The sequence below is a fragment of the Paramormyrops kingsleyae genome, chromosome 9 (genome assembly GCF_048594095.1).
Source record: "Paramormyrops kingsleyae isolate MSU_618 chromosome 9, PKINGS_0.4, whole genome shotgun sequence".
In the NCBI taxonomy this organism is placed as follows: Eukaryota; Metazoa; Chordata; class Actinopteri; order Osteoglossiformes; family Mormyridae; genus Paramormyrops; species Paramormyrops kingsleyae.
The window spans coordinates 17,428,605-17,453,993 of record NC_132805.1 but is presented as its reverse complement, the minus strand read 5'-3'; the positions used below and the strand labels follow the sequence as shown (position 1 = coordinate 17,453,993).

Below are 25,389 nucleotides of genomic sequence, written 5' to 3'. Positions count from 1 at the left end.
AGTTAGTGCTTATCATTCATGAATAAATCGGAATAATTGCAATAATATTTCATGTGTCTCAATGGAGTAATGAATTAACTCAGTAACACTTTGGATTAGATTCATGTCCTGATGCTGTGTATGTTTCCATATGTCTGCATGGGTCTCTGCTGGGTACGTCCCAAGTCCAAAGACAGGTAGTTTTGCAACATGCAAATATTCGCTCAGAATCTAGCAGCTGAACTGACTACAGAATAACGTGTTGGCATAGCTATGTACACTATATTAAAATGCACATCTTAAATAACAAAGGCTTGGAAGTTCACAGCTTTTTTTGGGTTGTAAGTAATGCTACTTTCCATTCCCACTAAGCTCTAAAAGAATTAACTTTAGCAGTAGCCTGAATTAATTGACACACTTTATATCATATCAACCCTATTAACTGAGGACTTGGTATAGTACATTAGTCTTGTTTTAAGGAATTTACAAGGTACATATGGAAAGCATATGCTAAATGAAATCAAATGTAAATATAGATATGTGAAGGGAATATATATCTGGTTCATACTAAAATAAGAAGAAATCTAAATAAATTTTGGTGGAACAAAGCTACTTCTTTTAAAAACAAGCAATTTTGTTTTTTATAATACAATGACCATACTGTATCATTGAATCTTGGAAAGATTGTTTATTTTAATTTCTCATATATTTTAACACAAATTAAAAATAATTATAGCTCTAACCAACCTTTCAGCTTTACTGTATGTTGAACCGAGCAATTAATATTCACTTTTTCTGAATTGGCTAAAAGGTCGGCAGGAACAAAGCCAGCCTACCCTTTAACCCGTGAGGCCTAGATCTGCCAAACAGGCAACAGAACAACAAAGCAACAAGACAAAAGAATAGCAATAACATATGACCTTGTATACAACAGAGAATTTTAAGTTTTAATGCAGTCTGTGTGAGCACAGGGTATGGTATGTGAGGCACTCCAGGGGGAGGCACTCCAAGCGCTCTAATACTGTAATCATCTGGGCTGCGCGGGCCGGTTGGCCGGGGCCATTTCAAGGGTACTACAAAGTGACACTGTGGTATGGTTTCTGAGCCCGAGTCATGCCTGGATTCATACAATACAGGGAAGCATACTGTAATGTCAGTAACCTATGTTAAAATTAGGCTAAATAAATGTATACCTATTTCATATATAATTATATACTGTCAGTGTCCGTGATACATACTCTTTAGCAAGCTAAAACTGAAAATAGGAAAAGAGGGCAAAGCCAGCAGATTAAAGGAAAGAATTATCAGAATTATTTTATTTTTCTTTCAGGAAATTGCTGCTTTCAGAGAAAGAGGCAGAAAAAGCGAATGGAAGTACAGATGTTGGGAGTGTAATCTGCACGCATCATTGGAAAGTGTGGGGGAATCTAAGATGAACTTCTGCTGAAAGCTGAATCTAGTATATCATGCAATTCCTTTTAGGCCTTCAAATTATATTCCTCACTGCAACAACTAATAATGTGAGTTTAAGTAAGATGGATGTTTATATTTAGTGTCTTGCCAAATAGTGTGACATGCTTCGGAAAACAATTTTCCCAAAACATATGCATATGGGGCAAATATAATTTAAATAATTACCAGAATTACATGAATATGTATGGGATCTGACATTTTCATTAGTGTGCTACAGGCAGAGTGATTCTTTTCAGTAAATAGATTGTTTTACATTCAACTAAAAAACATGTTCAGAATCCATAATTGATTGATTCACTTTTTGCTTTACTTGTATTTATGGAATTGCTAACAATCATTATTTCTATATAACTAACAATACTATGTATTTCTCATGCATATTTCATTGCCCATTTATTATGATTGACGTGCAATGAAGTAATAATAATTAGCATCTGACATCAAAAACTGAATACAAAAATGAGATAATTTGTTGTGACTTTACAGTCACTGCCTAAATAACAATAGACTATTTCTAATGTATCCAAAATAATATAATTCACCACAACACTAAACAAAATTAAAGTATGAAGTTTTTACTCTCTGCATCGATACATACAAGCAGGGCTGTGGAGTCGGAGTCGGAGTCGAGGAGTCGGAGTCGGAGACAATTTTGGGTACCTGGAGTCGGAGTCGGAGTCGGCAAAAAGTTAACCGACTCCGACTCCGACTCCTACTAAATTTAAATGGGAATTAAAAAAGTAAGTTGAAATGTCCCAATTCACAAACAGTCATAATGAACTACTTCTCTGCTGTAAGAATAAAGCCCAATGCATGCAGTGCATAATGTAACCACAAAACGAACATGTCAAGTAACCATGAAGCATGCTTTTCATTGACTGTATGCGTCACTATATGGGATGTAATGCACAGGTAAGGTGCGGCACCGCTTTCCATTGTGTCGTGTTCCACTGTTACAGGGAACTGTGAACCTAGCCTAATGCCCCCCATACATTTACAGATGCACTGCCGATTTTTCGGCCGTTCAACGAGTCATCACGCGTCAAACGCCTGAAAAATCATCTGGTGTGTTCTCAGCTCCGTCGGCTCCCCTTCGCTATGCGCTACCCTTGAAACCTTGTTTTCATTGTGTTTGTCTTTAATCTGGCATTATAGTAGAGTGTTGGCTTCCTAGCCAGTAGTTCTGTGGTGAAATGACATGTATGTTGCCTTCCTTTCCTTCAATGGATGTAGAAAATACATTAGCATAGTATATACATACAGAGGAGTCGGAGTCGGGGAGTCGGAGTCGGAAGATTTAGAAACTGAGGAGTCGGAGTCGGAGCATTTATCTACCGACTCCACAGCCCTGCATACAAGATATCAGCATTTAGGTTTTGTTCAGGCAGTAAATGAACATTAAGACCTAGATGTTACGCCCTGTCCATTCCGTCTATTTCGTCTGGAGGTGTGCCTGGTTTAGGGCCACGCCTCGTACTGATTAGTCCTGCCTGTTGTTCTACCCCTCCTGTTGTGTGCTGCCTCGAGACCCCAAAATATCAAGATATTCTGCCTACTCTGCTGCCTACGACACCTCCACTACTTATGGCATCTTTCTGACCTGCTTGCTCTTCTGCCTGTGATGTCTTTCCTGTATGCTCTGCTGCTCTACCACTGTTTGTCCTGCTATCAGAAGCAGAACTTGCCTGCCATCAAATGCCTGCCCTCAGCTTTGACTCAAATCTTAAAACTTGGACAGTGTGAATTGGGACTTTGCCATCTTGCTCATTTTACTGCTGGCCCCTGGAGGATGGACTCCCCCTTTGAGTCTGGTTTCCCCCAAGTTCTCTTCCTTCTAGGGAGTTTTTTCTTGCCACTGTCACCTCTGGCCTGCTCACTGAGAGCTTTGGGCAGGGATAATGTAAAGCGTTTTTGAGACAATGTTAATGTTGTGAAAATGCACTATACAAATAAAATTTAATTGAAAATTGAATTAAATGATCACCCGGAATCTTTTTGTAAGACGATAAACTGTAATACTCTACTTCAGGGAACACAAATAATTTACTATTATACTCTTAATTAATCATCAACTAAATCTTACTTAAAGTATTAATTAACCATAAACAATATCTGTTCATGATTTTTATTTGAGTATTAACTGGGTTACCGAAAGTTACTAACAAACCATACTGTAAAGTGTCATGGCACCTGACACCTGCTTTCATTTTTGGCACCTAGCATGCAGTGCTGAGCTACCGACTGATCTCCACAGTGCGGAATGTCAGAAGCTGCTCCTGAGAGAACCACCAGCTGGGTAACACTTTACATATGGTTCAAATCTCAGTTACTACTCAAGTACAAATCATGAATAAATATAAAATAGTAAAACTATAGTAAAGTGTTACTGAAAAAACTGAAAAAATCTACCCAAACATGCAATTGACCCTCAGGATTTCGTGCCACTACTCCAGTCACTATGGCATCTGCAGAGAGAATGACTGTAAGGTTTCTATGGAATCAGATTTGTGCCAATATTATCAAGCAAAACTTTTTTGACATCAAGCAAAAACAATGCTTTGAGAAGAAAAAAAAACTAACTGAAGCAAAAGAAATGCCATCTCAAAAGTAAAATTTATAACTTGCAAACACGATTGGTCTTTTGATAATGTTTTCCTTGTTTACGCTGCCAGTTTTCTCACTTGCGCTGCCTGACTTTGCGGTTACGCTACCAGCTTTTTCGCTTGCGCTGCTTGACTTTGCGGTTACGCTGCCAGCTTTTTTGCTTGCGCTCCCTGATTTTTTGCTTACAATTCTGACACAAACTTCTCGCGTGGGCGGGTTTTTTCAGGGACGCGTCCCCATTGGCTAATAAGTTTTTGACTGACAGGTCAATGCCACGGACATTTTTAGTTAACAGCGGGACTGGATCGGACAGTTGCTACGTTCACACTGCGAGCGGTGAGAGCGTAAAAACGACCGGAAGTCATTCATTCTCTATGGGAGGGAGAGTCGGGAGGCCTCCACCAAGAGTGTCCAGCTGCAGACGCCTGTAGAGTGGAGCTCCACCGGAAATACGTCACCTCCACAGGAAATACGTGATTTTAAGGGGCGTAAAGTGGATCTTTACGGACGTAAAGTGGAGCTCCACAGGAAACACGTGACCAAACTGTGTGTTACAGCGGAATTTCAGTTGTAAAATTCTCAAAAAGTATGTTTTTGTTCATTTATACGCTAGAGAAATTATATATACACTCACCTAAAGGATTATTAGGAACACCTGTTCAATTTCTCATTAATGCAATTATCTAATCAACCAATCACATGGCAGTTGCTTCAATGCATTTAGGGGTGTGGTCCTGGTCAAGACAATCTCCTGAACTCCAAATGTTCCATGTTAGGAATAACATTCATCCATGTTCTCATTCTGTTTACGGCAAATTCTGACTCTACCATTTGAATGTCTCAACAGAAATCGAGACTCATCAGACCAGGCAACATTTTTCCAGTCTTCAACTGTCCAATTTTGGTGAGCTCGTGCAAATTGTAGCCTCTTTTTCCTATTTGTAGTGGAGATGAGTGGTACCCGGTGGGGTCTTCTGCTGTTGTAGCCCATCCGCCTCAAGGTTGTGCGTGTTGTGGCTTCACAAATACTTTGCTGCATACCTCGGTTGTAACGAGTGGTTATTTCAGTCAAAGTTGCTCTTCTATCAGCTTGAATCAGTCGGCCCATTCTCCTCTGACCTCTAGCATCAACAAGGCATTTTCGCCCACAGGACTGCCGCATACTGGATGTTTTTCCCTTTGCACACCATTCTTTGTAAACCCTAGAAATGGTTGTGCGTGAAAATCCCAGTAAGGCCCAACTGAGCAGATTGTGAAATACTCAGACCGGCCCGTCTGGCACCAACAACCATGCCACGCTCAAAATTGCTTAAATCACCTTTCTTTCCCATTCTGACATTCAGTTTGGAGTTCAGGAGATTGTCTTGACCAGGACCACACCCCTAAATGCATTGAAGCAACTGCCATGTGATTGGTTGATTAGATAATTGCATTAATGAGAAATTGAACAGGTGTTCCTAATAATCCTTTAGGTGAGTGTATGTGTATATATATATATATATATATATATATATATATATATATATATATATATATATATATATATATATATATATATACACATATATATCTGGTCTGATCTAGTTTGTGGAATATATATATTGGTCATAAGATGAGCATACGCAATTGCTATTATGTTACTTTCCATACACATTACTAATATATATATTGGTCTTGCCTTAACTGTTATAAACATATACTATATACGATTGCTGGAACAGCGCAAATGCGTACGTATTTTATGTGCATTAGCGCTGATATGACAAGAAATTATTATGCATTTTAACCTGTATATGCTAATTCGTACTTCATTTGCGGTATATAGGTTGAAATGCATGGTATTTTCTTGTCATATCAGCGCAAATGCACATAAAATACGTACGCATTTACACTGTCACAGCAATCGATTGCCGCACGTATCGCTTTTAAAGGTGAATGGTGGCACTACAATTGATAGGAGCAAAGTTATTGCATTTTATTTAATAATAATGATTTTTTTTCACCAAACTAAGTGATGTAGTATGACCATAATGAGACTGTAGAGTTGTGTAGTGATTTTGGTGGTAGTACAGTTGATAGGAGCAAAGTTATTGAATGTTATTCCTAATATAAATTCTTTAGAAATAGACTTAGGTACATTTCACCAAACTAAGGGGTGTAGTATGACCATGATAACATTCCAAAAGCCTTTAGTGATTTTGGTGGCTCTTCACTCTTTGGAAGCGAAGTTATTGACATTATCCGTTGTCGATTTGCACTTTGTAGACGGTCCCTAAGCTCCCCTCAGACAGCCAACTGCTCATAGGGAGCAATGTTATCCGTATTTCTGTAAATACATACTGTTTGGACGAAAATCCGGTTGTAGCTCATTGTCTACCTTACCACTGTTAGATAGACCCGTATATTGTGTTGTAAGAACGTTTTGTTTAAGATTTATTGAGCCGCGAAGTTCGAATCTGCCAATATCTTTCCAACTTTACCGAACTATTGCAGTTGATCATTTAGCCGATGTACAGAATCTCTGGTTTAAGCTACTTCCAGGAGTGGCGGGTAGGTGCATCTCTACTGTACCTGAACGGCAGCTGCCACTAGACCTGCCACTACCGGCAGGCACTGTTCCCGAACAGTGATACGGATATTGACATTATCCGTTGTCGATTTGCACTTTGTAGCTGTTTTCTTTCAGTCTGATATGTTCTGTGTATTTAGTGTTACTGAAAAAACTGCAAAAATCTGAGTCCGTTTTCCCCAGGTCTGTCATTGATGCTGTTTATCGTGCTGTACCCTGCCCTGTCGTTTTGTGGAATAAAACCCCTATTTCTGACTTCACGGCTTCGCTGCCTTCCTGCCCGTACTGCAGGGCGATCATAATTACAGTTTGATATGGAAAAATGATCATAATAAAATATTGTGCCATATCGCCCAGCCCTACACACACACACACCCACACACCACTACTACTACTACTACTAATTATAACTAGCAGTCCTTATACCTAATTAACGTTAGCAAATTAGCTAATGTTAATTATAATTAGGTAAAAGCTAAATTACATAGCAAAGCTTAACTTCACTTCTAATTTAGCACAATAAAATGTATAGTGCAGCACAAACAACATCACCATTTACACTTTGTTAATCTTGTTGTCGGATCCAGTTAAAATTAGTTAGTGGGTAGTGAATGTCGATCCAGTCCCGCTGTTAACTAAAAATGTCCGTGGCATTGACCTGTCAGTCAAAAACTTATTAGCCAATGGGGACGCGTCCCTGGAAAAACCCGCCCACGCGAGAAGTTTGTGTCAGAATCGTAAGCAAAAAGTCAGGGAGCGCAAGCAAAAAAGCTGGCAGCGTAACCGCAAAGTCAAGCAGCGCAAGCGAAAAAGCTGGCAGCGTAACCGCAAAGTCAGGCAGCGCAAACGAGAAAGCTGGCATCATAAACAAAGGAAAACATTATCAAAAAACCAATCGTTTTTGCAAGTTATAAATTTTACTTTTGAGATAACATTTCTTTTGCTTCAGTTAGTTTTTTTTCTTCTCGAAACCTTGTTTTTGCTTGATGTCAAAAAAGTTTTGCTTGATAATATTGGCACAAATCTGATTCCATAGGTTTCCACATGATAACTACTTACAGAGAACACAGAAACACATAAGTAACTGTCACAGATCGGGGCACACACAGGTAAATGATCAGGATTGACAATTAATCATTCTAATATCCATTTTTTGTTCTGTATTATTCGAGTAATACAATGTGATTACCTATTTTATTCATCAGCATTTAATCTGTTTCATGTTTTTTAAAAGTGTATGTTTAAAGTTGATTTTAACAAAAAATAGTATAATGACATTTTAAAATGGTCTTATTGGTGCTGAGTTTGTGCTGAATAAAAGCATTTATAGTACTTTGGGATAAATGTTTTTAGATAGGTTAAGTATTTTAAAATGTCAAGGCATGTCAGAATACCTCAAAGGGACTGAGAGGCCTCAGACTCCAGAGAGTTAAACTGAAGCTCACCTAAACGTACTTGAGATCTTCAGTATCACAAGCCTGTGTTAATGGCTTTGCTATGATGAGTATAAACAGAGCCGTGTCTCAGGCAGTGTCTTATAATGACGTTACTTACAAATTTGCAGCAAAAAATCAAGGCTTGTCGACTATAATGGATTTTATATTACGGTTGGTGTCAAAATTGCAAGTTGTAAAGAATGGGAATAATAAAACCCATAGGGATTGCATTAAGAATTATTAGTATATTGGGTATTTTTGTTCTCTGTACTTGTTTTTTCCCATTTAATGCAATTTTTATTTTATTTAATACTGCTTATTGCTTAAATGAGCGCCTGGTGGCTGGGCCTTGGCCCGTGGGGCCCGGCCGGGCATTTCCCAAAAGAGGCACGCGGGACTGTCCCCACGTGGGCCCACAACCCGCAAGGAGAATGTCAGGGGTTCGGTGCTTTGTGGATCGGGTGGCGGCCAAGGGAAGCCCTAGCGGTCCGATCCCCGGGTGACAAAACTGGCTTTCAGGACATGGAATGTCACCTCTCTGGTGGGGAAGGAGCCTGAGCTTGTGCGTGAGGTTGAGAGATATCGACTAGATATAGTCGGGCTCACCTCAACACATAGCTTGGGTTCTGGAACCAATCTCCTGGAGAGTGGCTGGAAGCTCTTTTCTTCTGGAGTTGACCTGGTGATGAGTTGGCTAAGGTGTCGGGGTAGGAAGCCAGTCAGACCTGGTAGGCCCAAGCGCATAGTGAGGGTCTGCTTGGAACGTCTGGCAGAGGCTCCTGTCTGCCGGAGCTTTAACTCGCACCTCCGGCAGAATTCCAACTGCATACTGGGGGAGGTTGGGGACACTTAGTCTGAATGGACACTGTTCCGGACCTCCATTGTGGAAGCGGCTGTATGGAGCTGTGGCTGCAGGGTGGTCTGTGCCAGTCGTGGCAGTAACCCCCCTACCCGATGGTGGACACCAGAGGTGAGGGGGGCTGTCAAGCTGAAGAAGGAGGCTTACCGGGAATTATTAGCCCGGGAGTGTCCGGAGGCAGCTGACGGGTACCGGCAGGCCAGGCGGAATGCGGCTCGGGCGGTCGCAGAAGCAAAAACCCGGGCGTGGGAGGAGTTCGGTGAGGCCATGGAAAGTGACTTTCGGTGGGCCTCAAAAAGGTTCTGGCAAACCATCCGGAATATCAGGAGGGGGAAGCAGCTCCTGGTTCCTACTATTTATAGTGGGGAGGGGGTGCTGTTGACCTCACCTGGGGACATCACCTGTAGGTGGAAGGAATACTTTGAGGACCTCCTCAGCCCTGCCTCAGATACATCTACGCACGCTGCCTTTGAAACATCTGAGGGCACAGAGCCCGAGGGTGCTGGGGGGGGACTTGGCCATCACTGGGGCTGAGGTGGCCAGGGTGGTTAAAGAGCTATGTGGTAGCCGGGCCCCGGGGGTGGATGAGATCCACCCGGAGTACCTGAAGGCTCTGGATGTTGTGGGGCTGTCGTGGCTGACACACCTTCTCAACAGTGCGTGGATGTCAGGGACGGTGCCGCTGGATTGGCAGACCGGGGTGGTGGTCCCCTTATTTAAGAAAGGGGACCGGAGGGTGTGTTCCAACTACAGGGGGATCACACTTCTCAGCCTCCCTGGGAAAGTCTATTCCGGGGTACTGGAGAGGAGGGTGAGATCGATAGTCGAATCTCGGATTCAGGAGGAACAATGCGGTTTTTGTCCTGGTCATGGAACACTGGACCAGCTTTATACCCTTGCAAGGGTACTGGAGGGGGCCTGGGAGTTTGCCTATCCAGTCTACATGTGTTTTGTGGATTTGGAAAAGGCTTACGACCGGGTTCCCCGAGGTGCTCTGTGGGGGGTGCTTCGAGAGTATGGGGTCCGGGGTCCGCTGTTGTGGGCGATCCGGTCCCTGTACGAACGGAGCAGAAGCTTGGTCCGCATTGCCGGTAATAAGTCGGGCGTGTTCCCGGTGCGTGTTGGGCTCCGCCAGGGCTGCCCTTTGTCATCGGTCCTGTTTATAATAGTTATGGACAGGATTTCTAGGCGCAGCCAGGGTGTGGAAGGTGTCCAGTTTGGTGGCCTCAGGATTGCCTCGCTGCTTTTTGCAGACGATGTCGTCCTGTTGGCTTCATCTGCTGGGGATCTCCAGTGTGCTCTGGGGCGGTTTGCAGCCGAGTGCGAAGCGGCGGGGATGAGGATTAGCACCTCCAAGTCTGAGACCATGGTTCTCAGCCTGAAACGGGTGGATTGCCCTCTTCAGGTCAGGAAAGGCGTACTGCCTCAAGTGGAGGAGTTCAAGTATCTCGGGGTCTTGTTCACGAGTGAGGGTAAGCGAGATCGGGAGCTGGATAGACGAATCGGAGTGGCGTCTACAGTTTTGCAGGCGCTTAACCGGTTCGTCGTGGCTAAGAAAGAACTGAGCTGAAAAGCAAAGCTCTCAATCTATTGGTCCATCTTCGTCCCGACCCTCACCTATGGCCATGAGGCACAAATCTGGCACAAATGACCGAAAGAATGAGATCACGAATACAGGTGGCTGAAATGAGGTTTCTCTGCAGGGTGTCTGGGCTCTCCCTTAGGTATAGGGTGAGAAGTTCAGATATCCAGGAGGGCCTCAGAGTAGAACCGCTGCTTATTCACGTCGAAAGGAGCCAGTTGAGGTGGTTTGGACACCTGGTGCGGATGCCTCCTGGGCGGCTACCCGGAAAGGTTTTCCGTGCATGTCCTACAGGGAGGAGGCCCTGGGGCAGACCCAGGACTCGCTGGAGGCATTATATCTCTCGGCTGGCCTGGGAATGCCTCGGTGTCCTCCCCGAGGAGCTGGTAGAGGTAGCTGGCGAGAGGGAGGTCTGGGTATCTCTCCTGAAGCTGCTACCCCCGCGACACGAACCCCGGACAAGCGGCAGATAATGGATGGATGGATGGATGGATGGACTGCTTATTATTTTGGATTGATTTTTATACTTATTCTACTGCGATAATCTGCATGCACATACTTTTGATATTTATTTTATTGTTTTATGTGTTCTTTACATATTTAAGTATATTCATTAAAAGCTTGTTTGAATTTAAGAAATTAAATGGTGGCTGTGCTGTGTTTACATACATTATAACTGAAGCACTATAACTGCATGTGTATATTGGTGATGGTCGGGGAGGAGGTGCCATTTATACTCTTGGCTGAGTAAACAAAATGGTCAGAAATGGCTCTGCTACAGCTACCACTGAAAAACCCTCCACCAAGGGCATTCACAGGCAAAAACTTGCTCTATATTAATGTTTCTTTACGTTGTTTTTCCATTAGAGTAAAAAAAAAAGGCATATCAATATTTCTGTGTCCTCTCCTGTGATCTGAATGAAAGGTAATGTCACAAGGTAAGGCAAGTTTATTTATGCAGCACATGTCATACACATGCGTGAGGCAGTTCAATTCAAGAGTTAGAGAATAGGGAGAGAGACAGAGAATTATATGTAAGGTATAGTAAAAATAAGAAGACATTCTAACAGGCAAGGGCATGACTTTGGGTTGAGGTCTCTACTCATTTAAGGGCATCTAGGGCAAGGGTGGGTAATCTTATCCACAAAGGCTGCTGTGTATGCAGAGTTGTGGGATAACCTTTATATCAGCTCTTCAAACCCAGGTGTGAGGACTTTTCAGACAATCAGTCCTGTAAGTAGTAATCTAATTAGGGAGTTGCAGTGAAAACCCGCATACACACCAGCTCTTTGTGGATAAGATTGCCCACCCCTGGGGCCTGTACTACGAAGCGGGGTTACTGGCTTGTCGGATTTAAGGTACCACAATTTAAATGGACTACATATTCGTTCACTTACATTTTGCCCAGACTACCTTAAATTGGACAAGTTACCCCGATAATCCAGTAAACCTGCTTCGTAGTACAGGCCACTGGTCTCGGGGGTTGTATTGACTGGTTTTGATTACTGTGATGAGGGGTTTATAACCCCCCCATCCCCCCATAATTTACACCCATGATTCAGGTAATTGAATATGAAATACAGTGCATTGCATTATCTGAAATAATCAATGAAGTACAGTAATTGCAAGTACATGTAATGAACACGACATTTTTACACATAACAGAAAGAGATCTTCATTTCCCTCTTCAGTCGTTCGGATGATTCCACTATTTCACACCACCCCCTTTGCCCCTCCCATGAAAATAATCTGGAGCTGCCCCTTGGCAAAACCAAGGTCAAATCAAATGACGCAGAGTTTCAAAACTAAGGTTTTGAAAACAACAACAAATAAAAGTTTCTGAAAAAAGTTTGCTAAGAGTGACCGACATTACAAGGGGTATTAATAACCAGCAGCATCCTGATTATGTGTAACCTATAGTTAAGATTTAGGGAGGTATGTGATCAGTTGTGAGTGATATTCTTTTCTGTTGTTTTGTGGGTCATTCTATTAATCATAATTTTGGAATCCAGAGGACAGGAAATGTTACCTTGCTTTGGAGTTAATTTTGTAAACAAAGTATTTTTAATTTAAAAAATTGTGAAAGAAACTTACAATATATAGTATACATATCAATTTGAATCATCAGATTTGCGATCGTATTGGAGACAAGAATTGACTAGCATTACAACAGACATAACAGGTCAGGAAAGGAAAAGGGAAGGAAACATTTATTCAGTTATTAAGATTATTTTATGATTTATTTTCAGGGAATCCTTTGTATACAACTCTTGTAAAGAAAGAAGAGCAACAACAATAAGAATCATAATAATAACATTCACATAACTTTTTCTGTCTGGTATCTAAAATATGTGGATATAAAATGAGCTGCTTTAAACATTTGAAGATCTTAACAGGAAAATGCATGTGGTGCCCCCTGCTGGACAAATATTTGTACATTATTCCAGTGTTTCCCAGTATGGTCCTTAGGGACCCACAGACAGCCCACGTTTTTGCTCCCTCCCGGCTCCCTGCCGGGAGGGAGCAAAAACGTGGACCAACTGTGGATCCCCGAGGAATGGATTGGGAAACACTGCGTTATTCGTTCTGTCATAAATAGATTTTTAGGACAAATTATTCAGGCATCATGAATTCAATATATATCCCGATGAGGAAAAACATTATGTCTGCCCACCATGTGAAGTAAATAAGGTTGTTTATTGTGTACAAATGGTCAAGGTCTGGGAAATATTACATTACATAAGCTAACATTCAGTAGGCTTACTCGCAATTGAAATGTTGACTGAGTTGAGATGAATGTTGACAGGACCCCTAAAAAAGGTAACATAATTTTATAATCCTTTATTGTACAGTCACTGAAATTACAATTTGCAGAATAAAAATAAAAATATTTTTTTACAAATTTTTTGTTGTGGCAGGAACAGAGTGGTAGTACAAAGGATGTCTGACTTACTTGTTCTTGCTAAAAAAAAGCCCTCACAACACACTGGTTATCTAGCGAGCCTACGTTTGAAGAAGTCTGATTATCAGAAAAGAAAATTAACATGAGAAAAAGTTGAAAGACAAAAGAGAGGGCAACAATTGCTCAGTTTTTCTCAGCGAAAGGTCCTTTTATTTATGTTAGTGTTTGCCATACTCCATCTCCATGTGATACAAATGGATTGGTTAATTCCAATACTACAGCTAATGTTAAAATTAGTAAATTAGCTTACTAGCCCAACAAAAATTATATAATAAAATGCATTTCCTAACTTATCATTATATCTTCATAAACAAGAGTTTATAATTCACTGCTTTATTCAAAATTCAACATTAATTTGAGCTTAGAGAAAGCTACCTTAATTCAAACTCGCTATCTGAATAATTTTTTTGCCCTGCTGTATCATGCACCAAATTAATGGGACACAATGGATGTTCAGCAGTAAGAAACACATTTTCATAGCTTTCTATCTGTATTATGGGATATCAAATATTAAATATATGCCAGGCTACAAAGGTAAAGTTAAAGTTTTGAATAGGTCATTTGGGTTCTGAGTCTGGATGTCTGTTTTTAGCAATGGCACAGGGTTGGATTGATCTGAGTTTCACGGGGCACAAAATCTGTAGTGGTGCCCCTGTGTGTTTGTGTTTACGTGTATGTGTGTGTGTATTACATATACAGTGCCTGACAAAAGTCTTGTCGCTTAACCAAGTTGTAGGAACAACAAATAATAACTTGACCTGTAGTTAATCAGTTGGAATCAGAAATGGCTTATAAGAAAAGGCAAAGCCCTCTAGATTATGCTTATTATACCAAAATAAAGTTTTGCATCATTCAATGAGTTTTGTCATGTAATTAGGACAGAAAGGTCAACTTTTGCCTGGACAAAAGTCTTGTCATATGCAAAAATAATGTAGAAATTATACATATACTTCATTTAGAATACACAAACTTGCTACAATAACATCAGAACATAAAGTCATGGTGCCTTGGAAAAAAAAATTAATAATGTGTATGACTCCCATGAGCTTGGAGGACCACATCCATACGTCTTGGCAATGACTGAAATAACTTGTTGATGAAGTCATCAGGAATGGCAAAGAAAGCAGTTTTGCAGGACTCCCAGGGTTCGTCTAGATTCTTTGGTTTTGTCTTCCAAGCCTCCTCCTTCATCTTACCCCAGACATGCTCAATAATGTTCATGTCTGGTGACTGGGCTGGCCAATCCTGGAGCACCTTGATCCTCTTCAGTTTCAGGAACTTCAATGTGGAGGCTGAAGTATGAGAAGGAGCGCCATCCTTCTGCAGAATTTGCTCTCTCTTATGGTTTGGAATGTAATGGGCAGCAAGAATATCTTGATACTTCAGGCTGTTGATGTTGCCATCCACTATGCAGATCTCTCGAACACCCCCATGGATGTAACCCCAAACCATGATTTTTCCTCCACCAAACTTGACTGTTTTCTGGGTGAATTTTGAGTTCATGCGGGTTCCAACAGGTCTCCTGCAGTATTTGCGGCATTTGGTATGTAGTTAAATGGATGATTCGTCAGAAAAATCAACCTTCTGCCACTTTGCCACTGTCCATCCTTGCTGCAAGCTGTGGGCCTTGGCAAATTCAACATGCTTTTTTGTTGTGTTCTTGTTAATGCTGGTTTCTGAGCACTAATTTGGCCATGGAGACCACTGCGTGCGAGAATTCGAGAAACTGTTCTTGTAGACACAGCGGTTTCTGGTGACCAGTTCTGATGTAGCTCTGCTGCAGTTGAAAAAGGGTTGGCCCTGGACTTTCGAAGCAACAAACGGTCCTCTCAAAGAGTTGTCTTACGGGGTCTGCCTGACCTGGGCTTGTCATGAACATCACCAGTTTCTTCATATCTTCACTTGACGTTTGGATACATTAACGATGTCTGCCACCTCAGCAGCAGACTTGGTCTGTGGTTGAATCTTTGGCATGTTGTCAAAAGTTAGGTTGCACTTCAAGTGAAAGTCTGGTGTGCTGGGGTTCTTTTTATACACACCTGGGATTATGTTCATTACAATATTTGTCACAGGTGAACCTCTTATTTGTGATTGGTTGAATAATTAAAAGACATGACAAGACTTTTGTCCTTGCAAAAACAGGTGTTATGGACTTTAACAAGGACTTGAACATCAGGACACTTTTTGACTGTTTCATTTTGTACCCAGTTATTAATGTGAAAACCCTTGGCATTAAATTGATCCATTCAATGTAACAATTGATTGATTAGAAATAAAGTTATATGCCTTTTTAAGTTACTATGTCCTTATGTGACAAGACTTTTGTCAATGACTGTATGTATATATATACACACACTCATACATATACTTAACATCATGGAACATTTAAATAATAAGTCCAACATACAGACTGGTGCCTTGTACTACAAACTCTACTGTAAACTTGGGCCAACTAAAACTGAAAATTCTGCAGACTTATTTCACCAGTCAATTCATTGTCATCCAGTAGAACATACAGAATGCAACTGCACCAAAAGCAGCAATTTGTGTTCCCACTTTTAATCTGAATAAATACAGGACAAATTGTGCCCCATATTGTTTCAAAACCAGACACAACATTTTATTTTTTAATATGGGATGGGTGGCAACTCTACCAGCTTTGTGAAAATCATTCCCTGGAACAAGCAGCAAGGCAGTCAGATAAAAAAATCCAGCAACTGACTGTACTGTTGCCATTTTCTAGCATTACAGTCTATGACAAAAAAGTTAATTTTTGTATGACTTGTTTATTAAAATTTGATTTTAGTTTGAAGCCAATTGAATTTCTCATGTTCTGCATGTTATGTATGTATTTAAGGGGAATCCTAAGGGAATTTTATCGTGATTAAATATTTAGCCCTATCGCCCAGCTGTAATATATATTATTTATATGATTCTTCAATTACTGTTGTTAGGTCATCCTGGGGTGTTCTTCCCTCTAAAAAGACAAGACAAAAAATAAAGAGCAATTTAAATTAAATTTGTCAAAACAAGAAACATTCAGTGTTGTACAGGAGTATAATATAAGCAAAGCACTCACTGAAACACTGCTGGAACCTCTTTGATCGCTTCAGTGCAATGTAGGCCAAGCCAAAAAGAAAAAGAGTCCCAAAGAAGCCTCCAATGACACAGCCAACAAGCATACTGTAGTAGCCTTTCTTCTCTGGAGACAGGACCAGAAGGAAAACAAAATAAATGCTTCCATTTCCCTGGAAGTTAGTAGGGCATCACTAGAAAAAAACAATAATACTGAAGTAGAATATGATATACTTTACCTAGCTTCCATTTCCATACGGTGTCCAGATAATCCATGTCAGGGAGGATACTTTGAGCTACTTCAGATTTTACAAACTACTTTAAAGCTGAACGATTCCTGTGCTTGGCTAATTAGTTCAGCTCTTCTTGAGCTTTTACTGGTTTGTTTCCTTGACTGAAAGACTAATTTAGCTGTTTCACATTAACATTAGTGGCACATGCATGATTATAGGAGACTGAGCAATCAGCACAGAACAAGAACTCAGTGCTTAAGTGAAATTTAGGTACTTTTAATTGAAATGGTAGTTTACAAACCCTGTCCTACAGCAAAGTGTCCTCCTTGACATGGATTATCTGGTCACCCTACATTTCCACAGCTGGGACATTTCCCAAGTCCCCAGTTATATTACCAATGACTACTCCAGTCTTGCTATGACAAAACATCTACTTAAATTTAAATCTTGTTGCCTATGTAGCTAATATATTCTTGCAAATGGCATTCCTAGAGCAGAATGAAAGTGAGCTTACGGTACACTGTGAGGAATCCGTATGTTGAAGAATTTGCACACTGGCACATAACAGAAGTGCCATTGTCCGATAAAATGGTGTATTCCATGTTCCAAACTGCCTGAAGTTCATTACCATTGACCTTACAGTACCCATTTATGACCTGTTAAACAAGGGGACAAGCCAGTGTTGCTCATCAGGGCCTTGTATTAATTCAAGGTACAATACAAGATTTAAATGTGATGCTCTCTGACTTTAAATCTTAGCTCCTTAGTCTGTCATTAGTGCAAAGCAAGCTGCTGACCTGCTCAGACATGGAGATCGCTGTCCCCGGGCACTTCAGGGTGGTATTGCTCTGGCTTCCCTTCAAGGTGAGGTTGAGCGTATTGCCACTCACAGGGGAGACTGCACACATAAAGCTGACAGAACCGCTGCTGACTTGTGTTATGTTCTTAGGGGGGGTGCAGATAGACTGGGCTAGTAGAGAGGGAGGTGAGAAAGGCGGGGGCAAAGTGGAGGACAAAAGAGCCAAGTGTAGCAAAGGATATGGTACAGCTTGAAAAAGTGCAGGGTCTAATTGAGCTTTTGCTAGGATGAGACACCCCAAACAGGGCAATTTCCAGACATACACTTTTCCAACCTCCTGTTTTTGTAATGTGGGATGAAACCCATATGTATAGTGTTGTGTACAAAGCTACCATGCCACCCTATAACATAAACATATAACAAAACATATAAATATTATATGTAATACTCCATTTATATATTAGAATATAAATTTTATATAATATTCAATTTCTTTCTATTAAAATATAAAGAAATGAAAGAAATGGAAATAAAGGAGCTGAAAAATGAAAGTAATGGCTTTTGTTTGTAAAACCTTCTACTGTTAATTTGACTAAGAAATGTTTGTGACGACTGTTCATTTGACTTTCTGAATCCTGTATCATCCAGCCCCCGTAATTAAAATAACCTAAAAGTGAGTTTAAAAAGCCATTTATAATATCCTACATTTGCTCTGGGATACAACTCATATAATACAGCAATGCACTCATACACTACTGGGTAGAGAATCAGTTTAAAAGAATCACCATGGTGAGATGTCTGTCACGATTGCAGATATATCAAAACACATTTTGTATTATTTTATAAGAAATATCTGAATTACTTTATTAGTAATGGATGCTCATTCTCATGCAAATTCTAATATATGTTAATGTGAAAAAGGCAAATAACTGTGACAATGTACATTTAGTGAAAGATTGTACATACATTTTTAACAATGTTTTTATATTGTCTTGATCTTAAGATGCATACAGTCAAAAAAGACTACTTAATGTTTTTTTTTCCTTTAATTTTAAGACAGATGTTATCACGTTAAGATAGTCGCATAGTCTAAAGAGGTTCCTTACCCACTGATGCTGGATAATGTAAAAACACCACACACATGATGAATGGAAACCAAATTCCTGGCAATCTGCAGGACTGCATAGTGTAATGTCCACTCACTTTACTTAACCATAAACTACGCAGTTATACAGAACTGATGCTCAGTAGGACACAGAATCCTTGAAGCAGGAGCCGAGCACAACGATTCCCTCAGATGTTTTAGTGTGATACCAAATGCAGAGACTGAGAGAGACGCTGATTCCACTGTCCCCAGGTGAAAAGGAAAATAAGCTTAAAAAAACACCAGTAGAGCATTGATTTGCAAGGAAGATTTTGAGAAAGTTAAAACTGGTTCAACAAGGCAAATGAAGAAATAGCTTGTCAGGGTGGAGAGCCTGTTCCTTTCCAGCTTCTGTCTGGCTTTCCAGCTCTGGTTCAATGTATTGCTCAATTATGCTTTAAAGTTTCATTTCCAAAGATGTCCCTTAATTCACAAAGTGAGTAATCATGTTCCTGCAATCTCAGATGAATCACTATGGAGTATACTTGGTTACCACGTTACTACACTGGCAGGATGTGTTTTGCACTAACTAAATTATAAATGTTCACTTTTTTGTAAAAGTTTGTAGTTTAACTGAATTAATCAGCTGAATGTATCTCAAGTTCACACCCAACAGCTTCACATATATGAGCTTTTTGTGACATCACACATAAGATCATCATCAACACATACACTCGTCAATTAGTAACAGAGCCAGTTTTTCTGCATTCTGTTATAAAAATAAACCACCTTAGAGGAAATGTGCAGGTAGAAATGCTGGACTGGGAGCACCTGGAACATGTTGCATGTACTTATGCTGCTTGGAATACAGTATAAATTGTGAATTATAGTCAAGGATAAAGAGTTGGATTAGATTTAACTAAGTTTCATGTATAATGTGCCTCATATGTATAGTGGCCTCAAGTGGTTTTATTAAATAACTATATTTTTTCATTTAAAATAAATATTCAATATTCTTTGATTAGAAAGATTTTTAGCTTAATGATCTTCCCATATTCTGTATGAGAGAAGGGGAGAGAAGGTCAAGGATCAGGATTAGCAGAACCAATGTTTATAGCTCTTCTGCTATATGAGATTACGTTGATTTACATTTACATGTTGGAGGGAACAAGGTTTCAGGCTGTTCAAGTTGCATGCTCTGGTTTTACTGAAACCTATTCACCAAAAACCAAAAAGTTCACTTTTCATGAAGTTTATGATTTATTTCACTGCATGATGTCAGTTGGCTTTATATAACATTAACATTTAATTACGGTGTAACTGTCCATGTGTGCGAGGCCTGGGTGTTCTGTCTGAAAAATATAATGTATAAAAAGTATTCAATTCCTTGAACAGACCCCAGAAATAAGATATAGCCTATAGACAGTACATGGTTACTTTATAAATGGTTATAAAATCAAAAAATGCAAAAACATAACCATCTAGGACTAAGAGCTATGCAAAGCAGCTACAGGGAAAAATTTGAAAAGGAGTAAAATATGGGAACCTCGGATTAAGTGTGTTGCCATTGTAACACGCATCTTTCTAAGATTTATGCATAACTTTATACTACCGATGCTTTAGTCCTCAGAACCTTACATAGTTCCAGGGGAAAATATTTAGCAACATATGACACTTGTTGTTCACTCCGTTGCCATAGGGGTGTATCTCTAACAATCAAAAAAAATGTGACAAGTTTCCGAGTTTACTTTTGCACAAAGAGATGCTGGCAGACCAGAAATAGGAACCGATCCATTTATAAAAAAAGAATCAGGAACTACTTATTTACAACACTGATAAAGGAAGAACAAATGTTGATTTAAACCACCATCATATTACATATTCAATAGTTTAAAAATGTGTGTGTGTGTATATATATATATATATATGAATTAACATTCATTATTTGGTTTAATTCATTGCTCCCCTTTAAGTAAGATTTTAAGTTTTAACAATATTTAGATTTAGTGTTTTTGATACAGGCAGCATTCAGCAGTTATCAAGATAACAACAAATCTAAAAATTCAATTTAATATTAGACAGGGGGATGATATAAACACACATAACTGACACAATACATATTTAAGAGAAGACCCTGGTATAAAGAAAAAAAAATATGGGATACCAAAGGGCATTGCGCTATTGTTAACAAACAAATATGTCCTATTAGCATATGTTATTCATTTTCTTTTCAAGAATTCTAAACATGTACATGAATTCAAACACAAAGTGATTTTATATCTTAATTTTTCGTCATTAAAGGGAACAGGTGTCCAATGACAAATTATTGACATTGAGGAATAGTAAAATGCAGGTATATTTACATTTAAATACAGTATACATTTCAGAAGTAATGAGTCAATGAGTATATATTTTGCCAGTATTTGACTTACATTTGGTTCTGCTTACATGCATGCACATCTATTACTTCCTAAATCAGGTATAATGTAACACATAGTGTCAATTAAGTAAAAGGCACGAGAAGCCATGGGCTATTTTTCAATACTTAGCATTATCCTCCTGAGACCCCACCCATTAATTTATGTCCATTGTAGTGGACATGTTGTTTTTGCATCTATCTTTTCACTGATGTAAGGAAACATATTTATTCCTGTTGTACACTAAAGAGGACATGCTGTGAAATTAAAAATAAAAATAAATTTGAAAAAATCTAAATTGTAAGATTTTCCTTGGGTCTCAGGAGGATATACACCTGGACTTTAAAGTTCCTTATCAGACTGCTGATCATTTTATATGCCGTGCAAACAGCTACTACAGCCTCAGTAGGGAAATCTCTTTAGCCTGTAACCTACCAGGTATATAATCTCTATGAAACATTTTCAAAATTCTTCAAATCACAGAATACATTTTTGCCTCCATTATGTTATCATCCATAAAATGGAAAAAAACACATCATAAAGGGGATTGATCATTAATTATTTGCTGCATTAAAAATAATTTCTGCTTGTTTTACCTCAGCAGCTTCCTGACCTGACTATAAATAAACAGTGTGCTATTTTGCTGATAGCTACACATACACTATTCAAGGTGCATGCAAAACAGTTTTCTTTGGATGCTTTGGACAATACCGATTTAAGGCCAGACTCTGCTTTTAATACCAGTCAGAAAAGTCTAATGACAATGAGGGCTTAAGCTGTAGCCCATAGGTTGAATTTAAACTTCTGTGGAGTTATACAGTATGTGAGCACTCAAATGCAGGATAATAACAAATGCTGCTGGACAAGGGACAGAATGGAAGGTGTTATAGCGAGGATAGGTGAGGAGGCGTATCTAAGTGCCTGTGGTGAAGAAATCATGGAGACCTTCATGTTCGTGACATTTTATGTACACCGGGTACATTCTCAAAGGTCTGTGAAAACAAAAATACAGTGACAGGTGAGGCCATTTCACTGGCTTTGCCTCTCTACTCTCATAGTAAACTTAACTAATTAATCCATCCATCTATCCATCCATCCATTTTATATACCCGTTTGTCCTTTGCAGGTTTGCAGATCTTTTTCAAACTGTGTAGAGGCATTGTATGGCTGCTGAAGTGCTTAATTTCTGAGACAGATCATCCCAAAATTTAAGAGACGCCACTTAGTGTCACCAAATGGAAGGGTGATAGCAGATGACATTTGACCTTGTGAATATGATTAGTCAAATCAAGATTTCATTGATCTGCTTCAGAAAACATTATGTGGAAGAAGATCTACACCTGGTTTTATTTTCAGGCAAATTGCCCCAAAAATGAAGCCACAAAACCGAGTGGCAGCAAAGGAAGGAAACTACAGCTATAGAAGACACTTGGTCTTAAGAACACAGTAAATATAAAAGTATTTTAAGGATTTTTTTCTAACTTTACAGGTACATTGTAGGGATAACAGACTGGAAAACAAACTTTGAGATAGACTGCCCTAAAATTGTAGCAGCACAACATAGTGATACCAAAAAGGACATTTAATCCTATTAGTGTGATAGCTCAAAAAGTATTTGACAGATCTATTTCAACCTTTAGATTCATGTTGTAAGACTGAGAGCAAATATACAGCCTGCAGCTATCATCTTGTGACTACAACCATCTGCCATGTAAATGTATTCCAAGAATCTTTTTGCAAACTTCCCAGGAACATTGTATAGAACAGAAATGTGGGACGCAAGATGATATCCAAATATAATATAATAAAGTTTGCACTGATGTTAGCCTACCCATTCAGCAAATTTTATCTGTAGCAGTCCAGTAGCCAATTGGCAAAATGTATCATGGGGAGCTTGGTCAAAATTATCGTGGGAGAACTTAATCATGGCATGTTTTTTGGAGAGAGGGGGAGAGTGTGTAAGGTAGGCTTATAGTAATAATATTTTCATTAAATTGTGATATTTTTGTTCCGCAAAATTTATTGTGGGCCAACCCCTCCTTGCTTTCTTGCTTGGTTACATTTATTATTTTGAGATAGTTATTTTATTGTTCAAAAGGAACATATCATATCATATCATATTCTGCAATTAAGTATTTCGGAAAATGTATGGATTACATTTTGCACCTGTCCTACACATTTCTCAAATGCACTGTATTAAAAAATAAAATGCTCTGTCCAGTTTTGAGCCAATATCAGACACGATTTGTGTCATAGTTTCCGGCCATACAATCTTGTGCTCAACTGAGTATTTCATGAGCATGTTAAACTAAAGCATGATTAAATATAGTGTCAGCAGTTTTCCTGTAGCTCAACAAGAAGATTCTGCCGTAGGTGGTTGCCTATATCTCCTAATGAGTCGACCTACACTATCTTCGCATTAGGCGTTCTTGATTTTTCAGAGGTAATAAATTCAATACTGCACTAGTGGGACCTCCATAATGCCTGGCAATCAGGCATGTATCTCAAAGCCAAGCATGCCTCCTCCAATACTGACCCTCATTGCAGATGAGATCCAGGGCAAGAAGCGGGAAACCTTGGTGTAGACACCGGGCTTTTTGGCCATGGCGCAGCCCGTGCCCCAGCTGACGACCCCCAACAGGCGGTATCGGCTTGCCTTGGAAAGGGAGTCCTCAGACACAAAGGGGCCTCCGCTGTCACCCTGTGCCAGTGGTGCAGACAAACACAGAGAAAATCCGCATTTAAACCATGTATAACTTCCATCATGGGCAAACCTGAAATATAGTTCATCTCCCTTGACATACAGCAGATAAGCTGTGGCCTAAATTTAACTGATGACTAAAACAAATACAGCGATCTCCAAACTTAATCACCTTATGTTAATCACTAAATCCTCATGTTTTTAGAGTGTGTTGTTGGCTCTTACAAGTGAGAAAATGTGCACATTTTAATATCATTTTTAATAATTAATAGGATAGTCAATGGCAATTTATGGCAATACGCGCTTCCAGTCTTGAAAATTGTACAGTGAAAATTTCCATGGTGAAGTCATTGCTGTGATATGCTGCAATACCTGGCAGGCATCAGTGCCACCTTTTTCATACCCAGCACAGAACATGCTTGTGGTAATTTGGTTATCATAGTAGTCAGCGGCATTGCAGACGGCATCACTGATAATAGGCACACTGGCTTCTTGTAACACATCTGATGGCTGGCCTGAGGAGATATAAAGCGAACTTCACTGAATATTGATCATTACATATGCTGTATGTATCTTCCATTTCTATTACTATAAAATAGTGTACAGCTTATATATATATTTAAAGATATTACATTAGATTCATGACTCATACTAAAATATGCCCAAAATCTGACATATATTTTACAAAAAGAGGATACAGGAGTGAGGAGAACATTTATACATATACTCACTATAGAAATCGATGCCAAATCTTAGTACTACAGTATTACGATAAAGAATTTCATGAAATACCAATTTATATTTACGTGTGTATATATATATATATATATATATATATATACACATACTGTATATACACTCACCTAAAGGATTATTAGGAGCACCATACTAATACGGTGTTTGACCCCCTTTCGCCTTCAGAACTACCTTAATTCTACGTGGCATTGATTCAACAAGGTGCTGAAAGCATTCTTTAGAAATGTTGGCCCATATTGATAGGATAGCATCTTGCAGTTTATTTGTGGGATGCACATCCAGGGCACGAAGCTCCCGTTCCGCCACATCCCAAAGATGCTCTATTGGGTTGAGATCTGGTGACTGTGGGGGCCATTTTAGTACAGTGAACTCATTGTCATGTTCAAGAAACCAATTTGAAATGATTTGATCTTTGTGACATGGTGCATTATCCTGCTGGAAGTAGCCATCAGAGGATGGGTACATGGTGGTCATAAAGGGATGGACATGGTCAGAAACAATGCTCAGGTAGGCCGTGGGGGTCAAACACCGTATTAGCAGGGCTAGACATAAGGATTTAGGAGGGCACAGCCACTTTGGCCTTGGCTATTCATATTTTTTCTAGGGCACAAGGCCATTAAGCCTGGGCACAAGGCCAAAATCTGGAGTAAATCCAGGGCACCAAGGCCACATATCCGAGGCTCGCAGACTATGTAGTAATTTGACAATTTCCAAAGCTTACATTAATTAAGTATTTGGACCACCTATCTAATTTCTTGGTACAAAGAAATATGAGTCACTGGGTATCTTTTCCTAGTGCACTGCACCACCAATTCAAATTAGAGCTTTGGTCATAAATCTTTTTCTCGAATTTTGATCAT

At 39.6% G+C, this 25,389-nt stretch overlaps 1 protein-coding gene across 3 annotated transcripts in view; it reads right to left on the bottom strand.

Annotated features, from left to right (window-relative positions):
* Positions 1-20,744: 20,744 nt before the first annotated feature.
* hpn (hepsin) overlaps positions 20,745-25,389 on the bottom strand; it is a 39,780-nt gene continuing 35,135 nt past the window's right edge. For all 3 annotated transcript variants that reach the window (XM_023801132.1, XM_072716481.1, XM_023801133.1), the window contains 3 exons: positions 24,146-24,288; positions 23,609-23,773; positions 20,745-22,064 (listed from right to left, as the gene is read on the bottom strand). In XM_023801132.1, the coding sequence (XP_023656900.1) occupies positions 22,020-22,064; positions 23,609-23,773; positions 24,146-24,288 (353 nt within the window). In that variant the 3' untranslated portion in view covers positions 20,745-22,019. The remainder of the gene's footprint in view (positions 22,065-23,608; positions 23,774-24,145; positions 24,289-25,389) is intronic.